This window comes from Humulus lupulus, chromosome 8 (genome assembly GCF_963169125.1).
Source record: "Humulus lupulus chromosome 8, drHumLupu1.1, whole genome shotgun sequence".
In the NCBI taxonomy this organism is placed as follows: Eukaryota; Viridiplantae; Streptophyta; class Magnoliopsida; order Rosales; family Cannabaceae; genus Humulus; species Humulus lupulus.
The window spans coordinates 11,732,999-11,754,838 of NC_084800.1; the positions used below are offsets into that span (position 1 = coordinate 11,732,999).

The 21,840-nt window shown below is 33.4% G+C and overlaps 3 protein-coding genes across 5 annotated transcripts; 1 reads left to right on the forward strand and 2 right to left on the reverse strand.

Moving 5' to 3' along the window:
• The first annotated feature begins 566 nt into the window (after positions 1-566).
• On the forward strand, positions 567-3,625 carry LOC133794567 (uncharacterized). The gene is made up of 5 exons (XM_062231860.1): positions 567-990; positions 1,309-2,227; positions 2,434-2,529; positions 2,695-2,831; positions 3,119-3,625. Exons 1-5 carry the CDS (start codon positions 785-787, stop codon positions 3,270-3,272), a joined length of 1,512 nt encoding a protein of 503 aa, XP_062087844.1. The 5' UTR covers positions 567-784; the 3' UTR covers positions 3,273-3,625.
• On the reverse strand, positions 3,576-7,544 carry LOC133794566 (exocyst complex component EXO70A1-like). Of its 3 annotated transcripts, none has more exons than XM_062231859.1 (3): positions 5,167-7,544; positions 4,211-4,278; positions 3,576-3,840 (listed from the first exon to the last, which is right to left on the reverse strand). In XM_062231859.1, the coding sequence occupies exon 1, from the start codon at positions 7,262-7,264 to the stop codon at positions 5,402-5,404; it is 1,863 nt and encodes a 620-aa protein (XP_062087843.1). In that variant the 5' UTR covers positions 7,265-7,544; the 3' UTR covers positions 3,576-3,840; positions 4,211-4,278; positions 5,167-5,401. The 3 variants fall into 3 exon arrangements, with proteins under 3 accessions (XP_062087843.1, XP_062087842.1, XP_062087841.1); XM_062231858.1 differs by having other exon boundaries at positions 4,188-4,278; XM_062231857.1 differs by lacking the exon at positions 4,211-4,278.
• A 10,999-nt stretch (positions 7,545-18,543) lies between these two features.
• On the reverse strand, positions 18,544-20,770 carry LOC133795012 (pollen receptor-like kinase 3). The gene is made up of 2 exons (XM_062232468.1): positions 19,420-20,770; positions 18,544-19,313 (listed from the first exon to the last, which is right to left on the reverse strand). The coding sequence occupies exons 1-2, from the start codon at positions 20,768-20,770 to the stop codon at positions 18,544-18,546; spliced, it is 2,121 nt and encodes a 706-aa protein (XP_062088452.1).
• Between the last annotated feature and the right edge of the window lie 1,070 nt (positions 20,771-21,840).

A 21,840-nucleotide genomic window follows, 5' to 3' on the forward strand; every position in this document is an offset into this window, starting at 1 on the left:
ATAGAATGCATGGAGGACCGTTGTAATTTATATTTATGTCTCCACTTTGTACTATAGTTTTTTTTATTAAAAAAAAAACTAAATAAATAAATATTTAAAATAAAGCTCCACATATTTTAGAGACGTGGAAATTTGAAAGGTAAGTTTCTTCCAAGTGATGTAGATTTCAAACGATTTTTTAATGTTTTAATAACAATACTTTACTGGAGGTATTTTGGTCTTTATAAGCAGTGTTAAGAAGCATTTTAACATAATTTTTGTTTCATTTGTAATGTGCAAACTGTAAAGTAACATGCATGACTGACTCATTGACCACATATATCTTTCTTTTCTTTTTTAATTTAATAATTACTTAATAGTATTTTTTTTACAAGAATAATTAATTAGTTAATAAATAGAAGCTAGCTAGCAGCTGGCTTACTCCAGTTCTTGTGATGTAAGTTGTAACACCGACAACATTGATTTCGTATATTTGATCACATCATCATCGTGATCATACAGCGAAATCAACGGCTCTGATTTCACTTAGACAGAAAATCAAGAATCCACACGTCACGCGATGCACCTGATAACTCCTCCTCGTCCGCCAACTCTTTGACCTTCATCTCACAAGACTAGTTAGTGAGAAGTAAGTAGCAGTAAGTAATGCTAGTCTCTTCAATTAGTAGAAGATCTCAGATTCTCACTTCACACTCTTCTCAATCTGTTCTGATCGTTTCAGATCCAGAACCTTTTTCTATTCCTTCCGTACAATACTAGGGTTTCCCTGCTGTCCTTTTCAACAATGTCGTGGGTTTCGGCCTTGTCTTTGGCTCTACTCTCCGTTTTAAGCTTCGTTTGTATCGAAGCCTCGGTCCACGACTACGCCGCTGTCAAATTCTCCGCCAAAGGAAATGCCTTCGTCGTTCATGGAGGCAGCGAGGGGATTTACTATTCTATCCCTGGTCGCAATGAGACTGATATCTCTGCTGATGGAGACTCTTTCATACGGTAATGTTCCTATTTTTTGTTTTTTTATTGTAATTGTGAATTTTACTTGATATTTGCTGGCTTAAATTGATATTGTTGACTCGAAATCGAAGTAAGAATTTCTGATTTGGTCGTCTCAGTTACTTAAATTATACAAGTTTATAGTGGGATTTTTTAAATTGAAGTACGAACGAAACTTTGGTTAATTAGCCTGGAATTAACCCATATTGGCATATGGATTGTGGTAGATTTATATTCTAATGCCGGTATGTTTATATTGAAATTATACACAGTTGCACTCATTGCACGTTTATTTTGCTTGTCATCTGATGAAACCAGCTTTGAAAAAGTTACATTTCGGAGAGCCAGTGACTATACAAATTTTAGCTCAGGTTTGGTCCACGCAATTATTTTTGAGGTGGAAGATAGAGAAACAATTGGGGGTTCAGCCTACGGCGGTCAAAGAGCAGTATGTTGCACGGGGGATCTTGCAAAATTGGGTGTGTGTAAAGAAGGAGAAGTCATTCACCGCCCTTCATCTAAGAATCCCGATTGGCCTCAAATTTTTGGTGTCTCATTTGATGTAAACAAAGAAGTTACTACATTGCAATCAAAGTCCATAGAGATTACTAGAACAGGAATGTATAACTTGTATTTCATACACTGTGATGTTAGGCTTAAGGATGTGGTTGTAGAGGGGAAAACAGTATGGAAAAACCCGAATGGATATCTACCTGGTAGAATGGCACCTCTTATGAAATTTTATGGGTTCATGTCATTTGCTTTTGTAGTACTAGGGCTCTTTTGGTTCTCACAGTATGCAAGATTTTGGAGAGAAGTTCTTCCTCTGCAGAACTGCATTACTCTAGTAATAACGCTGGGTATGTTGGAAATGGCTTTGTGGTACTTTGATTATGCAGAATTCAACGAGAATGGAATCAGGCCAACTGGGATAACTCTATGGGCTGTCACCTTTGGTGCTATTAAACGTACTGTTGCACGATTGATCATTTTAATGGTGTCCATGGGTTATGGTGTTGTCAGACCCACCTTGGGTGGAATTACATCAAAGGTAATTATGCTTGGAGCAACCTTCTTCGTGGCATCTGAAGTTCTTGAGATGGTAGAAAATGTTGGTGCAGTCAGCGATCTTTCTGGGAAGGCAAGATTGTTTTTGGTTCTTCCTGTGGCTGTATTGGATGCTTTCTTCATCCTTTGGATATTTTCATCCCTCTCAGCAACCTTAAATAAGCTTCAGGTACTTTGTTACATTTCACCTAATGTTCATCTTTTCCTCTGTTATATCCCATGCTTGAGCTTGAGTGAAGATATGAATTTGTTATACGTGCAAATTACTAGGCATTTGGTGGCCTCATGTTACACTGCTTATGTTTTCCCCACTTTTTATTCTATAATTTATTAAAAAATAAATTATATTGCTGATGATATTTGATTGCTTTACAGGCCAGGCGAATGTTGGTTAAATTAGATATTTATAGGAAGTTCACAAACGCTTTGGCAGTGGCTGTTATTGTTTCCGTTGGTTGGATATGCTATGAGGTAATCAACACAAAATGTCTACAGATATGGACAAAAGTGAAGAAGAAAAAATTGGTCCTTTTTCTTCTGCGAGCTTAGCTTATAATGCAGTAGTTCATTTGTTTCTCATAAATCTGTCCTTGCAATTTTATTTACAGTTGATGATTTGTAACTTCGCAATTGCAGCTTTACTTCAAATCGAATGATATTTACAATGAGCAGTGGCAAAATGCTTGGATTATCCCTGCATTTTGGCAAGTCCTATCTTTTTCGGTTCTCTGCGTCATCTGTGCTCTTTGGGCCCCATCCCAGAACTCAACGAGGTAAGAATGTCTTCTTCTGGATGCATCATTCTCGTCCATCCTCTTTTTATGAGTTATTCACTGTTGAACAGCACGCCATCTCTGCCTGTATATGTAGAAAGTTAACTTTCAGGGAGATGGCTCTTCTTTGTCTCTGGGCCTATGTATGCTTATAAAAAACACGGCTTGTAAGAACTTCTGCAATTGACAGTGGCGGTCAACAAATACAAATTATTTTTTGATAGTTCAATTCTCACCCAGTATGCCCTGATTATACCATTCTCTCTGTTGTCTTATGCTTTTGATAGGTATACTTACTCCGATGATGGAAGTGAAGAGTTTGACCGTGATGATACAACTTTGACACTCATAAAACCATCTCCAATCCCTTCCAAAGATGTTCGGCCTGTGCCAGAAGTCAGATCTCTGGATGGTGATTTGGAAGAAGACAAGACAGAATAGTGTAGAACTGTGCCTGCGATATATTCATACCATCTTAGTAATTATTTATACCGGAGAGGAAGATTGAGTGGGTGAAAGACAGGAATACTCCACTTTGAGATGGTGCCCTTTTAGCTTTTTGTTAATTTTTGTTCATGTTACTTTTCCGTAGCTATTTGTTTATTCGGTTATTACTTATTAGATTGAATATTAACGTTGTCATGAAAAAAAAAATCATTGCTTAATGGAATTCTGTGCTCAGAACCATAGCCTTTTAGATTTAGATGTATACTATGTACTACGATGCTCGAATGTGACATTGACTTGCTTTGATGAAAATTGATTATGTAATATTTTTGGTTCAAGTAGGTGCATGAGTGGGCTATTTACAAAGTACACACGATTAGGTTCCTATATTAATTATATCGACTTTGCATTACAAACGAATCATGAATTGAAACCAACTGAACTTCATTAAAAATTTGACTATGGAATTTGTTCGGTTTGAGGTTTGTCCTCGTACTTGCACTTGAGTGGACGAGTGGTTCTGCCCTTGGAAATGTTGCATACCCAATCCACATATTCATTACTGTAAATATAAAAACTCGAATAGGTTAGTATGAAGCCCAATGATTTGGTCAAATAGAGAAAAAGGTTAGTTCAACAGGAGCGGGAAATATTCAAAATAGCGGTTCTTTATCCTTGAACTGGTCAGGAGCTTCAGCCGAAGTTAAAATTTTGCAGGATTTCCAGCCGCATGCATCATCATCACATTTAAAAATTGTAGACATCGTGGAAGAAATGCATGACTCTAACACTACCCGCAAATTCAACTAAAATGTGTTTGCAAGGCCAGTGTTTATATAAGCATTGTAAGGCAATTAGCCAAGGCCGGAATTTATATAAGCATTAAGTCCTCTCAAGTTAAATGCTTACCATTAAAGACAATATGGCAATACCTATATATGGATCAAATGCAAGTCTAAAATCGATTAAGTTGATGCCCTCTTCCTGCCCGGACCCAAAACTGAAATAAGACATGTCATAATTCAAAATTGGCCATCAGATGATTATGATTATTATATTGTTACCGGCCTTTTCAATGTTTCACTAACCACTCTTAAAGTCAAATTATGCTAACTCTAGCACCACCGACCCTTCTTCTAAACGGGTTGACCGAGTTAAGCTAGAAACAAAAGGAAATCAATGCCTCTTTGTATGCAATGAAACCAGATTTGTGCTTGTGGACATGGTTTCAGATCGTTTAAAGATAATAGCATATGTTATTAAATGGATTCTATAATCAGTGTTGCAGCTAATGCATAATTTTGCAGAGATACATAATTGTAGTTCTAAAGACGCTGGGCATGCTGAAGACAATGGAGTACGGTGAAATTTCAACAGAAAATTCTAGTATGACCACATAATAAAAACTTGACTCTGGAGAAGAAGACTATGATGTGTGGATAGACCTGGGGCAATTTATCGAGGCAACTATAGACTTCGGTAAGTGGAATCGTCAATAACCAAGAATGAAACCGTTAACTCTTATCAAAATTGTCTGAAGTAATCTTGTTTTAGTGAAGCCCAAGTTATTCTAGACTACTTTCTCCAAGACTTTGAACGCTTTAAAAGTATTCGTGGGCATCAAATCAAGACAGAAAATAAAAGATATTGTATAAAAGGAATATCAGCTGTTCAAATAAATTTTCAAGACGGACAAAACTTATCTAAATTCCATTTCCAATGGTCGTCTAATCAAAGGCTTAACATGATAAGACATAAAGTGTTATTTCGAACTGTTAATGGAAACTGCTTCTTGATATAAATAAGAGAAAAATAAAACACACATACAATAATTCCAATATAAACAAGTAGAACGAAATCTAGAACTTGTAACGAATAACATGCTTACAAGGCAGAAGCATTCAGGCTGTGGGACTTGACCAATCTGGATCATTGTTGCACCCGATCTTCATAATAACCTGATCTCTTGATTCAATAAACCAATGCACAATTGAACTCTGAAATTCAAGAAATGTGATTAGTCAGGAAAGCCCAGAATGACCAGCACCGCATCACCCCTAACACTCCAAAAAATTAAAAGAATGTTTCCCTAGCTTCTAAATAGCAAAACTCGCTTCACTTCATTACTGAGATCTTCTCCTCAGGTGCTGAGATACTGGATACCCCTCGAAGAAATCCAAGACAGCATTCTCCAAATCCTCGACGGAGTACTTGATGTAGTTTTCGGGATGCTTCCCACTCTCTATATGGTTTCTAAACCGTCCCAAGAACGATCTGTAAGCAGGGATCAACTTCTCTGAGATTGATATTCGCAGCTCCTCCCTAAGTTGCGAATCTGGCACCAACCATGTTGCTTGAGTCCTATGAACATCCTCAAACATAGCATTAAAGGTTTTAAACCTCTCTCTCAAAGCACTCTTTGAGACCCCAGAAGAGAAACTACCACTCACATGCAAACCCTCATCCCTCAGACAAAACAACACCCTTACCCAAGTTGCTCTCTGGTAACTAGTAGCTGAAAGCCTAAACTTCCCCGTTAACTTCCTCAAATAATCATCTCCAATCATTTCCCTTAATTCTGGAGACCCTTTCACCTTCTGAACAATATAATGAACATTGTTCATCATGAACAAATGGACTAAAGACGCATCCTTATAATGCTTGGACTTGCCATCCAAATTGAATTGCAGAATCACAATAATCCAAATCAAATGGAGAGCCAAAGGGGTCTTTCCCTCCAGCTCTGCGAACTCCATGTCTGGGGTTGTTGGATCTCCCGAATACCGTGAACCAGTCGAAGGCTTTGACACAATTAACTCATTCAGTGTCTGCTTATAATCAGATATCAAACTTATATAATTCATTACATACCTCGTCAAGGGGTGAATTGTCCCTCCAGGGACCGGCACCCTCGACGGTTCTCGGAGAACGGCGTTCTCGAATTCGGACAATATCCCTCTCGCCGCCTCCGCCAGCCGCGACAGTATCTCGGCCGCCTGTACCCGAATCGATTCTGACGATTTCGATTCGAACACAACATCAATATCGGGAATCAAGTCCATCAAAGCGTCATGAAGGTCGAGAATCTTGAACAACTTCTCCGGTGATCTTCGGCTGATACTTATCGCTTCAGCGAAGTTGAAAAGCTGAATAGCTGGACCTTTGACGGTCTCCATGAAACAAGCATCATCAATAGCCGTACCAACACCGTCAAAGATTTGCTCACAGAGCTTTTTCTCGCTCGCGAATACTATCCTGATGCATACCTTGGCGGCTCTTATCCATCGCCTGATCTTCGTCTCCAGCTGGTCCCACTCCAACCTCTGAATATCACCGATACTTAGCTTCTCGATTCCGAGCTTCCTGAAACTCGAATCAACGGTGGATTTCCTCACGCTTCCATAGACTTGAATACACTCGCGCAAGTACCCCGCCGATATCATACGCTCAGCTATGCTCCGAAGATCAATCACAGCATCAGACGGTATCAGATCGATCTCACGGATACTACTAGTAGACCTATAACTCACACTGTTACTGGAATCCCCTCGCCGAAGCAACTCATCATCATCTTTATCCTCATCGCCGTCATCCTCGTACTCAGCACCACCATCACCATCACCATCACCATCACCAACACTACTACTGGTGGCTCCCACGGATAAGTGAATCGAAGAGCTCGGATCCGTGAGGGTCTCAGTCTCGATAGGGCTAGTATGGATCAACAAGATGTTACGAAACTCATCCTCGAGTCGAGCCATGGCGATCTGAATGGCGGAGTTGACTTTGGCCTGGTCATCGGAGATAGAAACCGAAGAAATCGACCGTTGGATTTGATCGACGGCGAGCAGGTAACGATCGACCTCGTCTCGATCCCCTTCGAAGATCATCTTCTCCCTGGCTTCCTCCGAAGCCGTTGAGTCCCACCGCAAGATAATCTCCTCCGCCTCCTCCAACCCTAGGTTAGCATCCTCCGGCGGTTCCATATCCAAATTCAATTTTTTATTTTCTATTTCTGTTTTTACGAAAAATAAAAAATAAAAAAGTAAAGGAGCAAGAGAACTGAAATTGATTACAGAATCTAACGAAAGTGGTTCCCTTTTCTTCCGGTGGCGGTGATGGTCGTCTTCGTCTTCGTCTTCCTCTTCAAAACGAAAGATACTTAAAAATAATAAGAGTAACCATATACCTTAATATTTATTTTTTAGTTTTTTTCAAAAGAATTTTTTTTGCAAAGGGTCTAGAAAGGCAGCTGGGGGAGCCGTGGATTTGTGTGATGTCCAAAATGGAGGGATTAGTAATAGTAAACTGAATAGTATTTTCGTAATTATTGGGATTAATAATAATAATTAATAAGGAAAGAATTGGAGTGTTTTGACTTCCCAGTAAATCGGCGCTTCAATTCAATCTAATAATATATAGGCGGTAATTTTGCCCCCCCACCTCACCTCTGTTTTTTTTGGCTCTAAATTAAAGGTGAATCTTTTCAATTAATTTTTCTTTTTTTTTAATCCTTTTGTTGTGGAAAAGAATTGTATTAAACAATAATCACTAAAAAGTGAGTGATTAAAGATAATTTTTTTTTTGTGTGTATGTGAGCTTATCCGGTTGGAAATACGGAATGAATTTAGGGTGTGATTGGTAGGAGATTCAAAAACAGTTTTATCATTTTCAGATTTAAAAAAATGAAAACAGCAATGAAAACTTGATTGGCACACTTGTTTTAGAAAATAAAAAAAACCATTTTTGAAAACTAAGTTAAAATCCTTCAGCAAAAGAGAAAAGAACAAATTGTTGTTTTCTTTATTTTCAAATCATTTGATTTGAAAATAATTTTCTAAAATTATATTTTTGAATTAACTACCAATTAGCCTCTTAATGTTTTCAGTATAATTTTACTATTTAAAAAAAAAAAAATCTTGCTATTTTTCTTATAGTCTTGATTTTTTTTCTTTTGTCATTTTTACAAGTCAATCTACTTTTTAAAATTTTTATCTATATAAATTTAGTAAAATAATTAATTATAAAATTATATAACAGAATATAATTTAATTCTAATTTACAATATATTTGCTAAAAAAAATCATTGATCAAATAAAAATTACAACAAATAAATAAAAAAATATTTTCACTTCAATTATTATTATACAAAAAATAAAACATATATATATATATTACATATTCAATTTTTAGATTTTCTACCAAAAAATTATTCAATTTTATAAAACTAAAAAATAGTTAACGGACAATACATTCAATCACATTTTCATAAACATATTTTCAGACACTAAATCTAGATTCTTTTTTCAGAATCATACTTTTTCAAAATACAATTTTTAAATCACTAATCAATCGTGTCCTAAAAAAATATAACTTTAATATAAAAAAAAATCAAAGTTAATGACAATGCAATATTGTTATGAATTTAATTAATGCAATATTATTAAATTTTAATTTATCAATATAATTAAATTTTACTTTCAGCTAAACCAATCACATATTCAGTTTCTGTTATATTTTCAAATTTAATCTCAATTACAGATTCAGTTTTTTAAAACTCAAAAACAGTTTACTGACATTAAACCAATCACATTTTCAGAAACATGTTTTCAGTCACTAAATTCAGATTTTCATTTCAGAATCCCACTTTTCAAAAATACAGTTTTCTAATCGCGAACCAATCAGACCCTTAACCATTTGATGTTTTAGAAAACTACTTTATCTACACAACATTTTATACAAGGAAAGAATGGTTCATTATTCCTACTTTGGAGCTTAAAATGCTCTAAAAACGACAATAATTTTTACAGTATTTGTCTTTTGATCATTTTAGGGAAGTTTTATTATAAATAAATTTAAATATTTTTTTTTAAAGCAAGTATTTTCGCAAAACGGAGAGTTTCCTCTACCGCAACATACTCGTAATCCATGTTAAAAAAATGTACTGTGTTAGTTAAATTTTTAATAGGAGGGGTCAAATCGTAGAAGAATAAAGAAAAAAATTGTGCATTATTATTCAAACCGAGGCACCTAAATTCTTCTGAAACGCGTTGACAAATAATCAGAACATAAAACTGGCTAACAATTATTTTTGTTTAGTCTTTAATTTATGAATAAATATAATATAATGTCTTACTAGTTCTTGCAAACCTTTGGATTTTACCCATTTTTATGTTACTTGTTGGTGCATGGTTTCTTTTCCCCCTCTCAATGTTGTTGGTAGGGATTAGGGAAGGACCTTGACCCGTAATTAATATTTTATAATTAAGAAAGTAGCTAGAAACAACACCACAGTTTTAGTTTTTATGTTATTGTTTTAAAACTAAATGTGGGAAATTCCTTCAAGAAAAATTAAATGTGGAAAAAAAGACATATAATGTATAAATGCATAAAGTGGTGTGGTGTGGTGTGTTGGGTCCCATGCATGGTCACATTCACAAGTGGGTAACACACTATGCTTATGTTGGAACTCATATACTACGATTCATGCCATATGAATCATGAATCATCATCAAGTACGGATCAGAAGAGCCACTAACAAAAATAAGCTTGTGCTTTATTCATGACTACAAATAGTCTCACCACCCACCCCCAAAAAAAGTCTCTACTTATATAATTTGGCCACTCATCAGAACATAAGGGAGCAAAAAAATAAGAACGAAAAAAAAAGAATCACAATGATACTAAACCTTAGATTCGGCAACCACGACGCCGTTTTCAGCCACACGCCGCGCCCATTGCCCCATTTGTGAGGATATGACTGATTGCATTGTATCTATGGTCAAAAGTGGTCGTAAAGCAATTATAAAAATAAATGGTGTAAAGGGTGGGAATCATTAAATGAAATAAAAAGCATCATATTTTGTACTACAAAATAATAATGTTAAATGATACTATATGCCTACTATATATATTTTTATAAAGAGGACATTCCAAATTAAAAAATATATATTAGATGTGTCATGCATCTACTAATTTCAATAATTTGAAAATCCACTATACCATTAATAATATTCATTTTAAAATCTTGCATGATTTAAAGTTTCTTAATTTTTTTGCATTAATTATGGCGATTCTTTCTTTATTTTTTGATCATGCAATATATTTATCCATCGATCTAATACAAGAAATTAACAAAAAGGAAAGATCATAAATAATTATGTTTCAATTTTAAGCCTAATCGTGCATGGCCTATGTGGTGTTTTATTGAAGATAGTTGCATCTAAATGAATTAACAAGTGTTTTTATGATATTAAAATTTTATTCTCCAATTTTTTTTGGGAAATTTACAAAAATACATTAACGTTTAAAAAATATATGAAAAATACAATAGATTACAAAAATACGGAATTTTTATGAAAAATACGGAGTGACAAAAGCGTAAATACGGAGTAACAGTGAAATACAACTTTTTTTGTTAATAGTCGTTACAAATTCGTAAACATGTGTTACAGATACGTAAACCACTTAAATAAAAATATTTTTGTAAACAACATTTACTAATATATAACTAAGTTTTACATATTTGTAAATAAGTTTTACATTTTTGTAGACAATATTTACAAAATAATTCGTTGCTATTTTTTTTTTTTTTTTGTAACAATGGTTTACATAACTAATTTTATAACTAAAATTTTTTATATTTGTGACTAATATTTTTAAAAGTAAGTTGTGAATTTAATTAACATATAACATACAAAAATATATAAAACTAAGTTAAAATGTTAAATTGTATTAAACAAGTAACATATATTTTTTTTAACTAACATTTACGAAAAAATTGTAACTAACATTTACGAAAATATTTTATAGTTAAGAAATCATAGCCAAAATATACATAAAAATATTATACTTTTCCATATTGTTACAATATTGTACCAAAAAATTACAAGAACATTCATATTTATGTTATATAACTTAAAAATATAAATTTAAGATATTCATTATTTCTTAAAACACTTTATTAAATATATATATAATGGTGAAATACAATATTTTTTTAAACAAGTTTTACATTTTTATAACAACAGTTTACAAAACTAATTTTACAACCAAAAAATTTATTTTTGTAACTATCATTTACATAAATATTTATAAATTGATTTAACATGATTGTTACAAAGATTTATAAATTTAAGTTTAATTTCAATTAGTTCGATATTAACTTGTATAAATATTTATTTATTTTGAGTAATTGTATAAATATTTATTTTAATATTAATAAATATATTTATTTTAAATAAAAATAAATCAATCTACTTTATTGAAAGTAGTAGCTATAATTATTATTACTTTAATTATTATATTATTTGGTACACCTGAATTCTCATTAAGAATAGAGACAAAAAAGCAACAAAAAATAAATTAAAAAGGGATCAGTGAGAGAGAATAATTTTTATATATATTATCTTTTATAGTCAAAGCGTATGGATATAAATACGTAATTATGATGTAGTTTGAAATTATGCATCAACCACACAAAGAAAAAAAGGGCCAACATATATACAGTTGTGGAGAACCGTATTTTTGTAATTAATGTAATATACCGTATAAAACGAGACATGTAATTTTTCCATTTTTTTTTAGGAATCTCGATAAAAAATATTAGAGCGCATAAATTAATTTAGCATGCTCTTAGGTTAAATAATAAAATTATTTAAATAGAAGAAATTTCTCTATTTTAAAAAATATATATTCTATTTTTAATTGCGCCAGTCTATTCTAGCATAATAATAATCATAATACTACATGTCACGTGAATAAAACAAAACATGACATGATATTTTACCTATGGTCTCTAGATCTAAGAAGGGAAATATGCAGTAGTAGTTATTTTGTTGCACTTAAATCTCTATGTAAATTTTTTAGCGGTAAAAATCTCTGCCGTTATATATTTGGTGTGGACGTTGGTCCCTCAACCGTTCGGTGTGACAAGTAATACATGTGGCAGCACCCGATTGACAACAAAATTTTCTTTTAAAAAATTTGCGTCATAAATACATATATAGTTCATTTTGTTACACTTTAATGTCTAAATAAATTTTATTGCTAAAAATTAAATGATATAATTTATTCTCCTCAAAAAATTATTAAAATCTAATTAACAAATTGTTGATCTTAAAAAAATTAAATTTATCTTACAAATTAATTAAATATTTAGTTTTTTTAAGATGAGTTTTTTATTATTTTGTTTTAACTAGCATTTCAATAAGTTGTTAATTAAAATCTAACTATAAAAAGTTACTGAAATCTAATTATCAAATTATTAAAATGTTAATTGAAACAAAAATAATCAAAATTTCACCTTAAAAATTTATTAAATTCTTAGGTTTGTTTAGATGAATTATTTTTTGTTTTTTTTTTGTTTTAATTAACATGTCAATAATTTGGTAATTATATTTAAATAATTTTTTGAGGTGAATAAATTATTTTATTAAATTTTCGGCAACAAAAAATCTACTTAGGCATTAAAGTGCAACAAAATGAGCTACATATGTATTTATGCTGCAAATTTCTCAAAAGCAAATTTTAACGTCTATCAGGTGTTGCCACGTGTACCGCTTGACATACTTAACCGTTGAAAGATCAACATCCGCACTAAATGTGTAACGGCAGAGATTTTTGCCACAAAAAAATTTACATAAGAATTTAAGTGCAACAAAATAAACTGCATAAGGATTAATGCCACAAATTTTCCATCTAAGAATGTGTGCAATCAAAATTGTGAGCTTATAGGGTCAAATTGTTATTATTATTATTTTTAATTGACAAATTCAGCACTACTTGAGTTCCAAAAAGTACCATTAATGAAGAGTTTTCCTTCCAAGAATTTAGTCGGAACACAATGCGTTTGTGTATATATAAGTAGGATATTAATTAATAAATACAGAAATTTGCGGCGATCATGAAGTAGTCGGAAAAAATTGTACTTAAGTCACTAAGTAGTTTTTTTTTTGCGACAATAGTCAATAAGTAGGCTGAATGTTATACTTAAACCATTAAATGGATTTTTTGGTAACAAAAGTTAGTAAGTAATTTGAAATATTACATTTAAGTTACTAAGTAGTTTTTTAGTTGCAAAAGTCATATTTTATACTAATTTTATCTCAATTTTAATTAATAAATAAAAACATAAAAATATATAATTCTAACATTGAAAGATTATTTGAAATTTATTTTACAAATTAAAAAAAATTAAAAGTTATAACATGAAAAATTGTTTAATTTTAAATAAACTAAGTTTTAATTCAATTTAATTGTATTATTTCAAAAAAATTAATTTAACTAACAGTGAACAATATTTTTAATATAGAAAATTTAAAATCATTTTTTATTTTTAAAAGAGATTTTATTTATTATATTGATGTTACGAATATATATATTTTTAGATATTTTATGATTAATTAAAGTCAAGATCAAATTTGTGTAAAATGTGATTTTTGCAACAAAAATAATTATTTAGTGACTTAAGTATAACATTATAGACTTTTTATTGACTTTTATCGCAAATAAAATTATTTAATAACTTAAGTGTAATTTTTCAGACAACTTCTTAACTTTAGTCAAAAAAAAAAAAAAGAAAAACTCTGAAATATATAATAAATTTTGTCGCAAATTTCCATACCAAGTATATATGTAAGATGGTGATGATAGGGTTGAGACTTGAGATTAGGCAAAGAAGAGCATGATGAGCTGCCCAATGTCCTGGCTGCTGGCCTCATTTGTCTACCTAGCCTAGCTAGGCATGTCCATATGTGATCAATGTCTCTATGATATGATACAGAGAATAGTATATCAGCTCACTACTACAACTCACTATATATTTCTTGTTTGGGATAGGTAATAAACCTTTCCCAAATGCAAAACTAGCTTGCCCTAGCTAGCTCATTCATATGATCAACAACTAAATATATATTATCAAGTCAACTAATCTAATGCCCTATTTAGCCCATATTCACGTGCATGCATGCTTGCACGTATGCACATATATAAATATAACAATAATCTTTATTTTGATTTGAAAAATCTTTACAATTAGCATCGAAATGGCCATACAAATATTATTTTTATTATTGTTCAAATATTTTTCCCTCCAAAGAAATATTTATATAGATTGTGTTAGTGTGTGAAGGCATATTATGTACAGTACTACTACTTGATTCTTTACCAAAACCCAAGCCACATTTTGTGCAGAACTATTCATATCTAAATATTTTTTTTTTGTATATTTAGGAATCTTTTTGTGTGGATTGGTGGTGGGTGCCTGGTTGCACCAGGTATTCTTTTCTTATTTAATAATAAATAAAATATGGTATGAATTAAATTAAATTAAATTATATTTAGATTCACAGTTGCACGAGTGGTGCATTGTAAGCAATGATTTTAGGGTGCTTTATATAACTCATACTTCACTGTCACTGTAACTGTAACACAGTGTAAATTTCTTAGCCAGGCTAATTAATTGAGAAGAGAGCCATAAATTTATTTATGCATATAATATGTATGTTGAGAAGAGGGCCATAAATAAATATGTATATTTTACAAGTATTTTTGTACATATTCACACAAAAATGCCAGCATTATGTTTTGAGATATGGCTCTCTCAGCGTTATGTTTCTGAAACAATTTAACTTCAAACTAAAATTTAACTTCATCTCAAAAAAAAAAAAAATAAAATAAAATCAAACAAAGCCATTGATTGAGCTAACATAATTTAAAGAATGTTTTGATATTTTGGGATAGAAGTTTTTTAATTGTTTACAATATATAATGAGTTTTTGAAATTCAAAACTAAATCATTTTTTATAAACTTCTTGGATTATCATCTAAACTAGTTCGATATAAATATTGAAGTCATGATTTAACCATTGACATTCTAAACCCATACAAAAATATAAATGCGTATTTATTAGAGAAATGAAACCTCAGGCTACATAATTAGGCCCAAAGTCCATGATCTTTTATTTTTTTGCTATTTTCTTAATGTTCTGTATATATTGTTTATCAGAAAAATGACCCATAATATTTATTTATTACATATAAGGTTTAATTAATGTCTTGGTTCAGTGTCTTAGTAGGGGTTAAAAGATAATGACAGTGCAATGATAAGTTGTTACTTATTTTATTAAATTTAATTTTTTTTGTTTTTAGTGGGAGTTTGAGAGCAGAGTTTTGGCAAAATTGTTCTGTGCCAGATTAGCGGCCTATGAAAGAGAGCCCTACTATAAAAAAGTCATAAACAAATTGATAATAAGTAAAGTCCAGCTGTATGGACCATTTTTTATATAGATTAATATTGTTCTAAAGAAACAAGATACTGCTGTTGTTTTCATTTGAGGGCGTTTCCAGCTGTCTGACGCATATGATCTAGAATAGAACAGAGCAGGGTTGACTTAATCAAAATCAAAATCGATTAAATTCTTCCTTTTTTCCATGACAAATTAATTAATATTTCCTCTTACAAATTCCCCTAAACAACAAATGTCGCTTGGGATTTTTATTTTGGAGAGGCCTGATCCAATCTGAATCAATGGGCCTTACTTCCATCCTTGTTTTCTTCTCTTTTTTTTTTCTGTCTGAAAAGGACAAAATTTGAGGAAACGACGCAATCTTAAAAACCACCTAAAACGACATGTAAAAAGACTTAAACTTCAAAATGTGAACACATCAAGGTAGCCGAGGACAGAGGCAAAGCATTGAAACAACTAATGAGAGAGATAGATAGATAGAGAGAGGGAGTGGACCACACAGAAACAAGTCAATATTTTGGAAAAACGAAAACAACCTAAGGCAAAACAATTGTAGCTGTTTTCAAAAAACGACATCATTTAAGAAACGACAGGGTTTCATAAAAAAACGACATTCCTTCTGAAAAACGATATTGTTACAAAAAACGACATTGTTTTCAGAAAACGATAGTATTTAAAAAACGACAACGTTTAACACTAAAAAACACATGCACTTAAAAGACAACCAAGAACAAATAACTTTTTTTTTTAACACTGTAATAAAAAATAAATATAAATCAGCCCCGATCATTACTCAGGCTAAAATATTGCCGGAGAAGTTTACTCAAAAAAAAATATATATTGCCGGAGAAGATACACACGCATATATTACACCAAGACTACGACTGCATGGTTTTCGGTCGTCGGAGAAAGACGCTTCCGTTGAATTTCGATTCAAAGTTTAGGGAAAATCATTCGAATTTGGCGTATTACAGATAAGCTTTTTGACAAACCCACTCCTATGGGTTTCGGAAGGGTGTTCCATCAGATCTTCGAGGGTTTGGGTCTCGACGGGTGCTTCATACAGACATGAACGAAGTGCTTTTTGGGCAGAATTTTGATTTCCATTTTGTCGATCTTGAATTCCGAATTGCTATTCTGATCGAGGCAAGTTCTTTTAATGGTGTTGGTTTAACATTTGTGAATTTTAATTAATGAGCTCAAAACAAATCATCACTGTTCTTCTTACTTTTTTTCATTCTTGTTTCTCTGGGTTGGAATGACAGTCACATCGAAATTGGCAAGGATAAAGAGTATTTGCATGCAAAGTGTATCTTTCCACTATACAAATGCCTGCTAGGCAGTGGCGAACCTACTCTTTGCTTCTTTGCTTAGATGGCCTTGGCCTCGGATAGAAGTCTTACAGTAATGGCTCTTCTTTTTAATAATGGGGGCAATTCGTTTCCAAGTACGTATTTCTTCCTAAAATTTATTTTGCAATCTTAACTGTATAATTTTTCAGTTTTGAGACACTTTTTCTGATAGTACACATTCTAAGTGAATTTTGGAAATTTTCAAATTTAAAGGTCATTGTCTCTTCCTGCAATTGAGGCAAATCTTCACGTTTCATTGAATAAATTTTCCTGGGATTTTAGCAAAATGGATATATGCAACTTATCGTCTATCCTTCGATGAGCCGTTATTGACCGTTATATGTGCTATTTCTTTATCTATTTAAGAATACTACAATGTGGTATTTTATCATACCACACACTTTTAACATAATTCTTTACACCTTCGTTTTGATTAATACCTTTTCAATTATTGTTTCTTTAGTTTAGTCCGTTTTAGATGATAGTTTTACATATCTAACTTTAACATAACTTTTATTTATTTGGCTCCCTATTAGCATATTTGTGTTGTGGATTAATACTAATGACATCATTTATACTTATGATAATAACTCTAAATGATAATCTCTATTTGGTTCTTTTTGTTAGATACTAGCTAACAAATTAGAGTGTGAGTTCTAACTGTAATACCAATTTGGGGTTAAACTTCAGTTCTGGTTTAATGCGATTTCTGCTAGTTCACATTTTTTTCACTTTTTGACTGGTTAAATTCGGTTTAGATATTACCTTTTACTATCTTTTCTAGGTTTGTTGCTGAATTCATAATAGATTTGGCAATTGAATCTGCCTTTCTTGCCCACTTAAGGTTTTCATCTTCTAATCATTTCTCTCAATTTGGTTATATACTACTTGCTTGTCTTCTTTTTTTCTTTTGATAATTTCCTTTTCACTACTAAATATATTGGGCATTATTAGCAATCTTATAGCACTCACATCGTTATTACTATTGCACACTCATACTTATTTTTTGGGTCATGTTATATGTTTCCGACTATGTCTAATTTGACATTGCATACCTATATAATTATTTCAATTGTTTGTTTTTATTGACCATATCTCGTTGGGGAATTGTACCATATAGTGTTTGTTTCTGGTTTTTTAAATTTGTGCTTCCTATGTTAGCACCTCTGTTTATATCTGTTTTTGTCTATTTGGTTGGAAGAGAGTCACCATGTATTGTAACCATTGTACTGTGATTTTCTTAAAAAGAAAATCTTTCCGTTTTTGGTTACAACCACAATAGCACAATAGTATAGAAATCAACGCATGTAAAGATCGAAATGATATAATAATGTTATATCTATATGAGTATATAACAACTTAGCCATCTAATTTTTGTGTTTTTCAGGGAAAGACATGAACACGTTCCAGAACACTTATAATGAATATAATGACTGTTTTCTTCCTTTTACATTATTATTATTTAATGTCAACAATTTTTATATTCTTTGTTTGGACGTTGAAGTATACATTGTCACGGGAAGAATAAATTTCTGTACAAGGTTCAAAATGGTTCGTAAGCAATCTAAAAATGATACGTAATAAGCCATCTCATCTCTCAAAGAATATTGCTATGACAAGAACTCAAAAAGCAGCATTGCCCTCTAATGAAATACAACAAACTAGTTATGAAATTGGGAAGGCAAAACTGTCACCATTTCTAAGTCTCCTTCTCCCAGAAACATCACCAAAATCTTCTCTCAAACTCACTTCATGATTTTCATCAAGTAATGGGGTTGGAGTGGAATCTGCATAACCATCTCGAAGCGATGGCAATACTTGCATTGCTCTATTACTACCACCACTACTTTCTTGACCTCCCTCAACTTGTATCTCCTCTATTCTTCGAATGACCTCCGCTGTGTCTGGCCGCTGCTCAGGGCTTCTCATGGTGCAAGCTGCACCAACATGGAGGAGCCTCACCATCTGTCCTAGCAAATTTCTCGAAGTAATATTCGAGATTTCTGGGTCTAACAACTCTGTTTCTCTCTCTTCAGATATAGCTGACGCCACACATTGAACTACATCAATCCCTCCTTTACCTGTGTTGAGATACTGAGAAGGAAATTTCCCTGTTAGGATTTCCAAGATGATGATGCCTAGACAGTAAACGTCTGATTTGGGGGTTACTTGGTTGTGTTCTGTAGCTTCTGGGGTCTTGTACGCAAACATTGCTTGGCTAACACTTGTTGGATTGATTAGTGGACTAAATCCATAGTCAGCTATTAAAGGCTCGTAATCAGGTCCAAGAAGTACATTGCTTGATTTCAGATTGCCATGAGGTAAATCAAATAAAGACAGTTCTGTATGAAGATAGCCCAACCCTTTGGCTATTCCTAGCACAATTTTCAAACGGGTATGCCAGTTAAGCTCCACGTGAGAAGATCCATGATCACCTGCAAAAGTTCAAATATACATGACATGCATGTGTTACGTTACCCTTATAAACAAAAAAAAAACATGTTCGACATTTGAGAAAAGACTCAGAAAATTCATACATACCATGAAGAAGATAAAGCAAACTCCCATGAGGAACATACTCAGACACCACCAATTTCTCCTCTTTCCGGTAATGGTAAGCCAAAGGAGTCAAAACATTCCAATGCTTAAGCTTCCCCAGTCGCCTAATCTCGGCATCGAATTGATCCTTCCCTTTCATACTCATGTCCCTCATTCTCTTCACCACCACAGCCATCCCATTAGCCATCACAGCCTTGTACGACGATCCAAGCCCTCCATTCCCAAGTACCTCCGCCGTGGCTTTCATCAAATCCGGCATCCCAAACACCCCTTTCTCCTCATTCACCATCACTATCTCAGCCACTGCAGGCACAGCCGCGCCTCCCCGGCCACCTCTATGGTTAGAATCAGATCCTCCTTTACGATTTGAAGAGGAGGTCGATTCCATCTCTCGAGCCGAATCCATTTCCTTCTTGTTTAGTGAAGTAACATGCACCTCGACAGGGGCATTATGCTCTGCGCTATCTTCTCCAAGCTTGTCAAAATCCTCCTTCAGCTGTCGCTTCGATCGTACTATTATCAAAACGATGAGAGAAACAATCACCGCCACGAAAGTTACCGCGGTGGTGACAATCTTCTTGTAATCTTCCTCATTCCTTACCGTCCCAAGATCGATTTTGTTTTCACTACACTCCTTATTGCTTAGCATTCTCCCACAAAGATTCGGGTTCTCGGCAAACGAACTTGGATCAAATCTCGATAGGCTTTCCGGGATTTCTCCTTCTAATTCGTTGTTAGATAAATTGAGTTCCAGTAAAGAAGGTATGTCGAAATTAGGAATGGTTCCGGTAAATCGGTTGTTCTCCAAATGCAGTTCGATAAGTTTGGTGAGATTAGACAAGGAAGAGGGTAAACTGCCCGTGAATTTGTTATCTGAAAGCCATAATTTCTTAAGCGACTCCATTCTCGCAAAATACTCAGACGGAATCGCGCCGGAGAATCGGTTAGAGGAAAGGTAAATGGCTCTTAAAGGACCCAAATGACTCAAATCGGGAATGGGACCGGAAAACGAATTGTTGTAAAAGCTTATGGTACGAAGACCCTTGATTGCTCCGAGAGCAGAGACATCTATTGCCCCGGATAAACCAAACCCTTCGAGGCGAAGACCTGTAACAATGCCGTCGTAACATAACACACCATTCCATTGTGCTGGTCCGGCGGTGCAAGGTGAGGAGCCTGGAATCCAGGAATTAAGAGCGTTGGTATTCGTGAATGAACTTTTGAATTTAAGTAGAGCATCATACTCGTTCATGGAATTTGTCATAGAAGACAACCCAATGAAGGTTATTGAAAACAATAAGTACGGCCGGAGAAGAAGCCGATCCACGGCCATTACTTAACCAGGAATTTACGATTTTTGGTGCCGTAAATTGTGTCTGCTAACTTTGTGCTTTTTGCTGATTTTTTCGTTTCTGCTTGATTGGGTTTGGTCTTTGCATGGTGAGCATTGATGTTTTTCTTTTTCTTTTTTTGATTCAGAGAGGAGACGGCCTCAGAATGAGATACGGCTTAAAGTTTCTTGGCCATAGAGACAAGAGAAAGATCCGTTGTAGAGCTTTGAACAAGTCAGATTTAAAAAAACCGTTAAGACAGTTGGTCTTTATTAACCTGTTTTTGTGTGTTGGTGACTTGGTGGAGTTTCAATAAAAAGAAGAGAAGGGGAACATTACATTACACCACATTTTACAACCCTAACTTAGCCATAGATAGTTTGTCTTGACTTTGTAGAATATAATATATTTTCTAATAAAAGTTAATATCACAACCTGTTAAGATCAATCAAATCCCAAGTGTGTGATGCTATGCGGCATTTTACAGATGTAATTGTGTACAACTTTATTTTATACATTATGAAAAAAAAAAAAGAGTAATTTACACGTAGTACGCTTTTTTAATTAACTAATAATATCATTTATAAGACCTCTCTTTATTTATTTCATTAATACGGTTTTCAACTTTTTATTTTATTTTTACTGTCTTCTTCTTTGTTGGAGGTACAGCACTTGACAGACAAAAAAAGAAACAAAATATCTCATTCTTTTGGAAAGCATCCAACGAACTTGCCGAAAACATAGATGTAGTCGCCGAACTCGAAGGAATCAATGCCGATGTTTCGGGTGTTGCTCCGCCACCGGAGCCGCGCAAACCGGGCGAACTAATCGGAGAGAAATTCATAAGAGGAGTCGCTGCATCAGGAGACGTACTTGGCGGAGACACAATTGGGCTGACCACTAGAGAAGCTGTTTGGGCAGAAGACTTAGCCAGGAAAAATGACGGTGCTCGAGCTTGCTCTAGCCTCTAGTGTTCTTCCAAACTAGTCGAAGTTACATCAGATTTCACCGTTTGTTTTGGCCTGTTCATATGTTCTTCCACCATATCATCTTCTTCCCCACCCGGATGAAT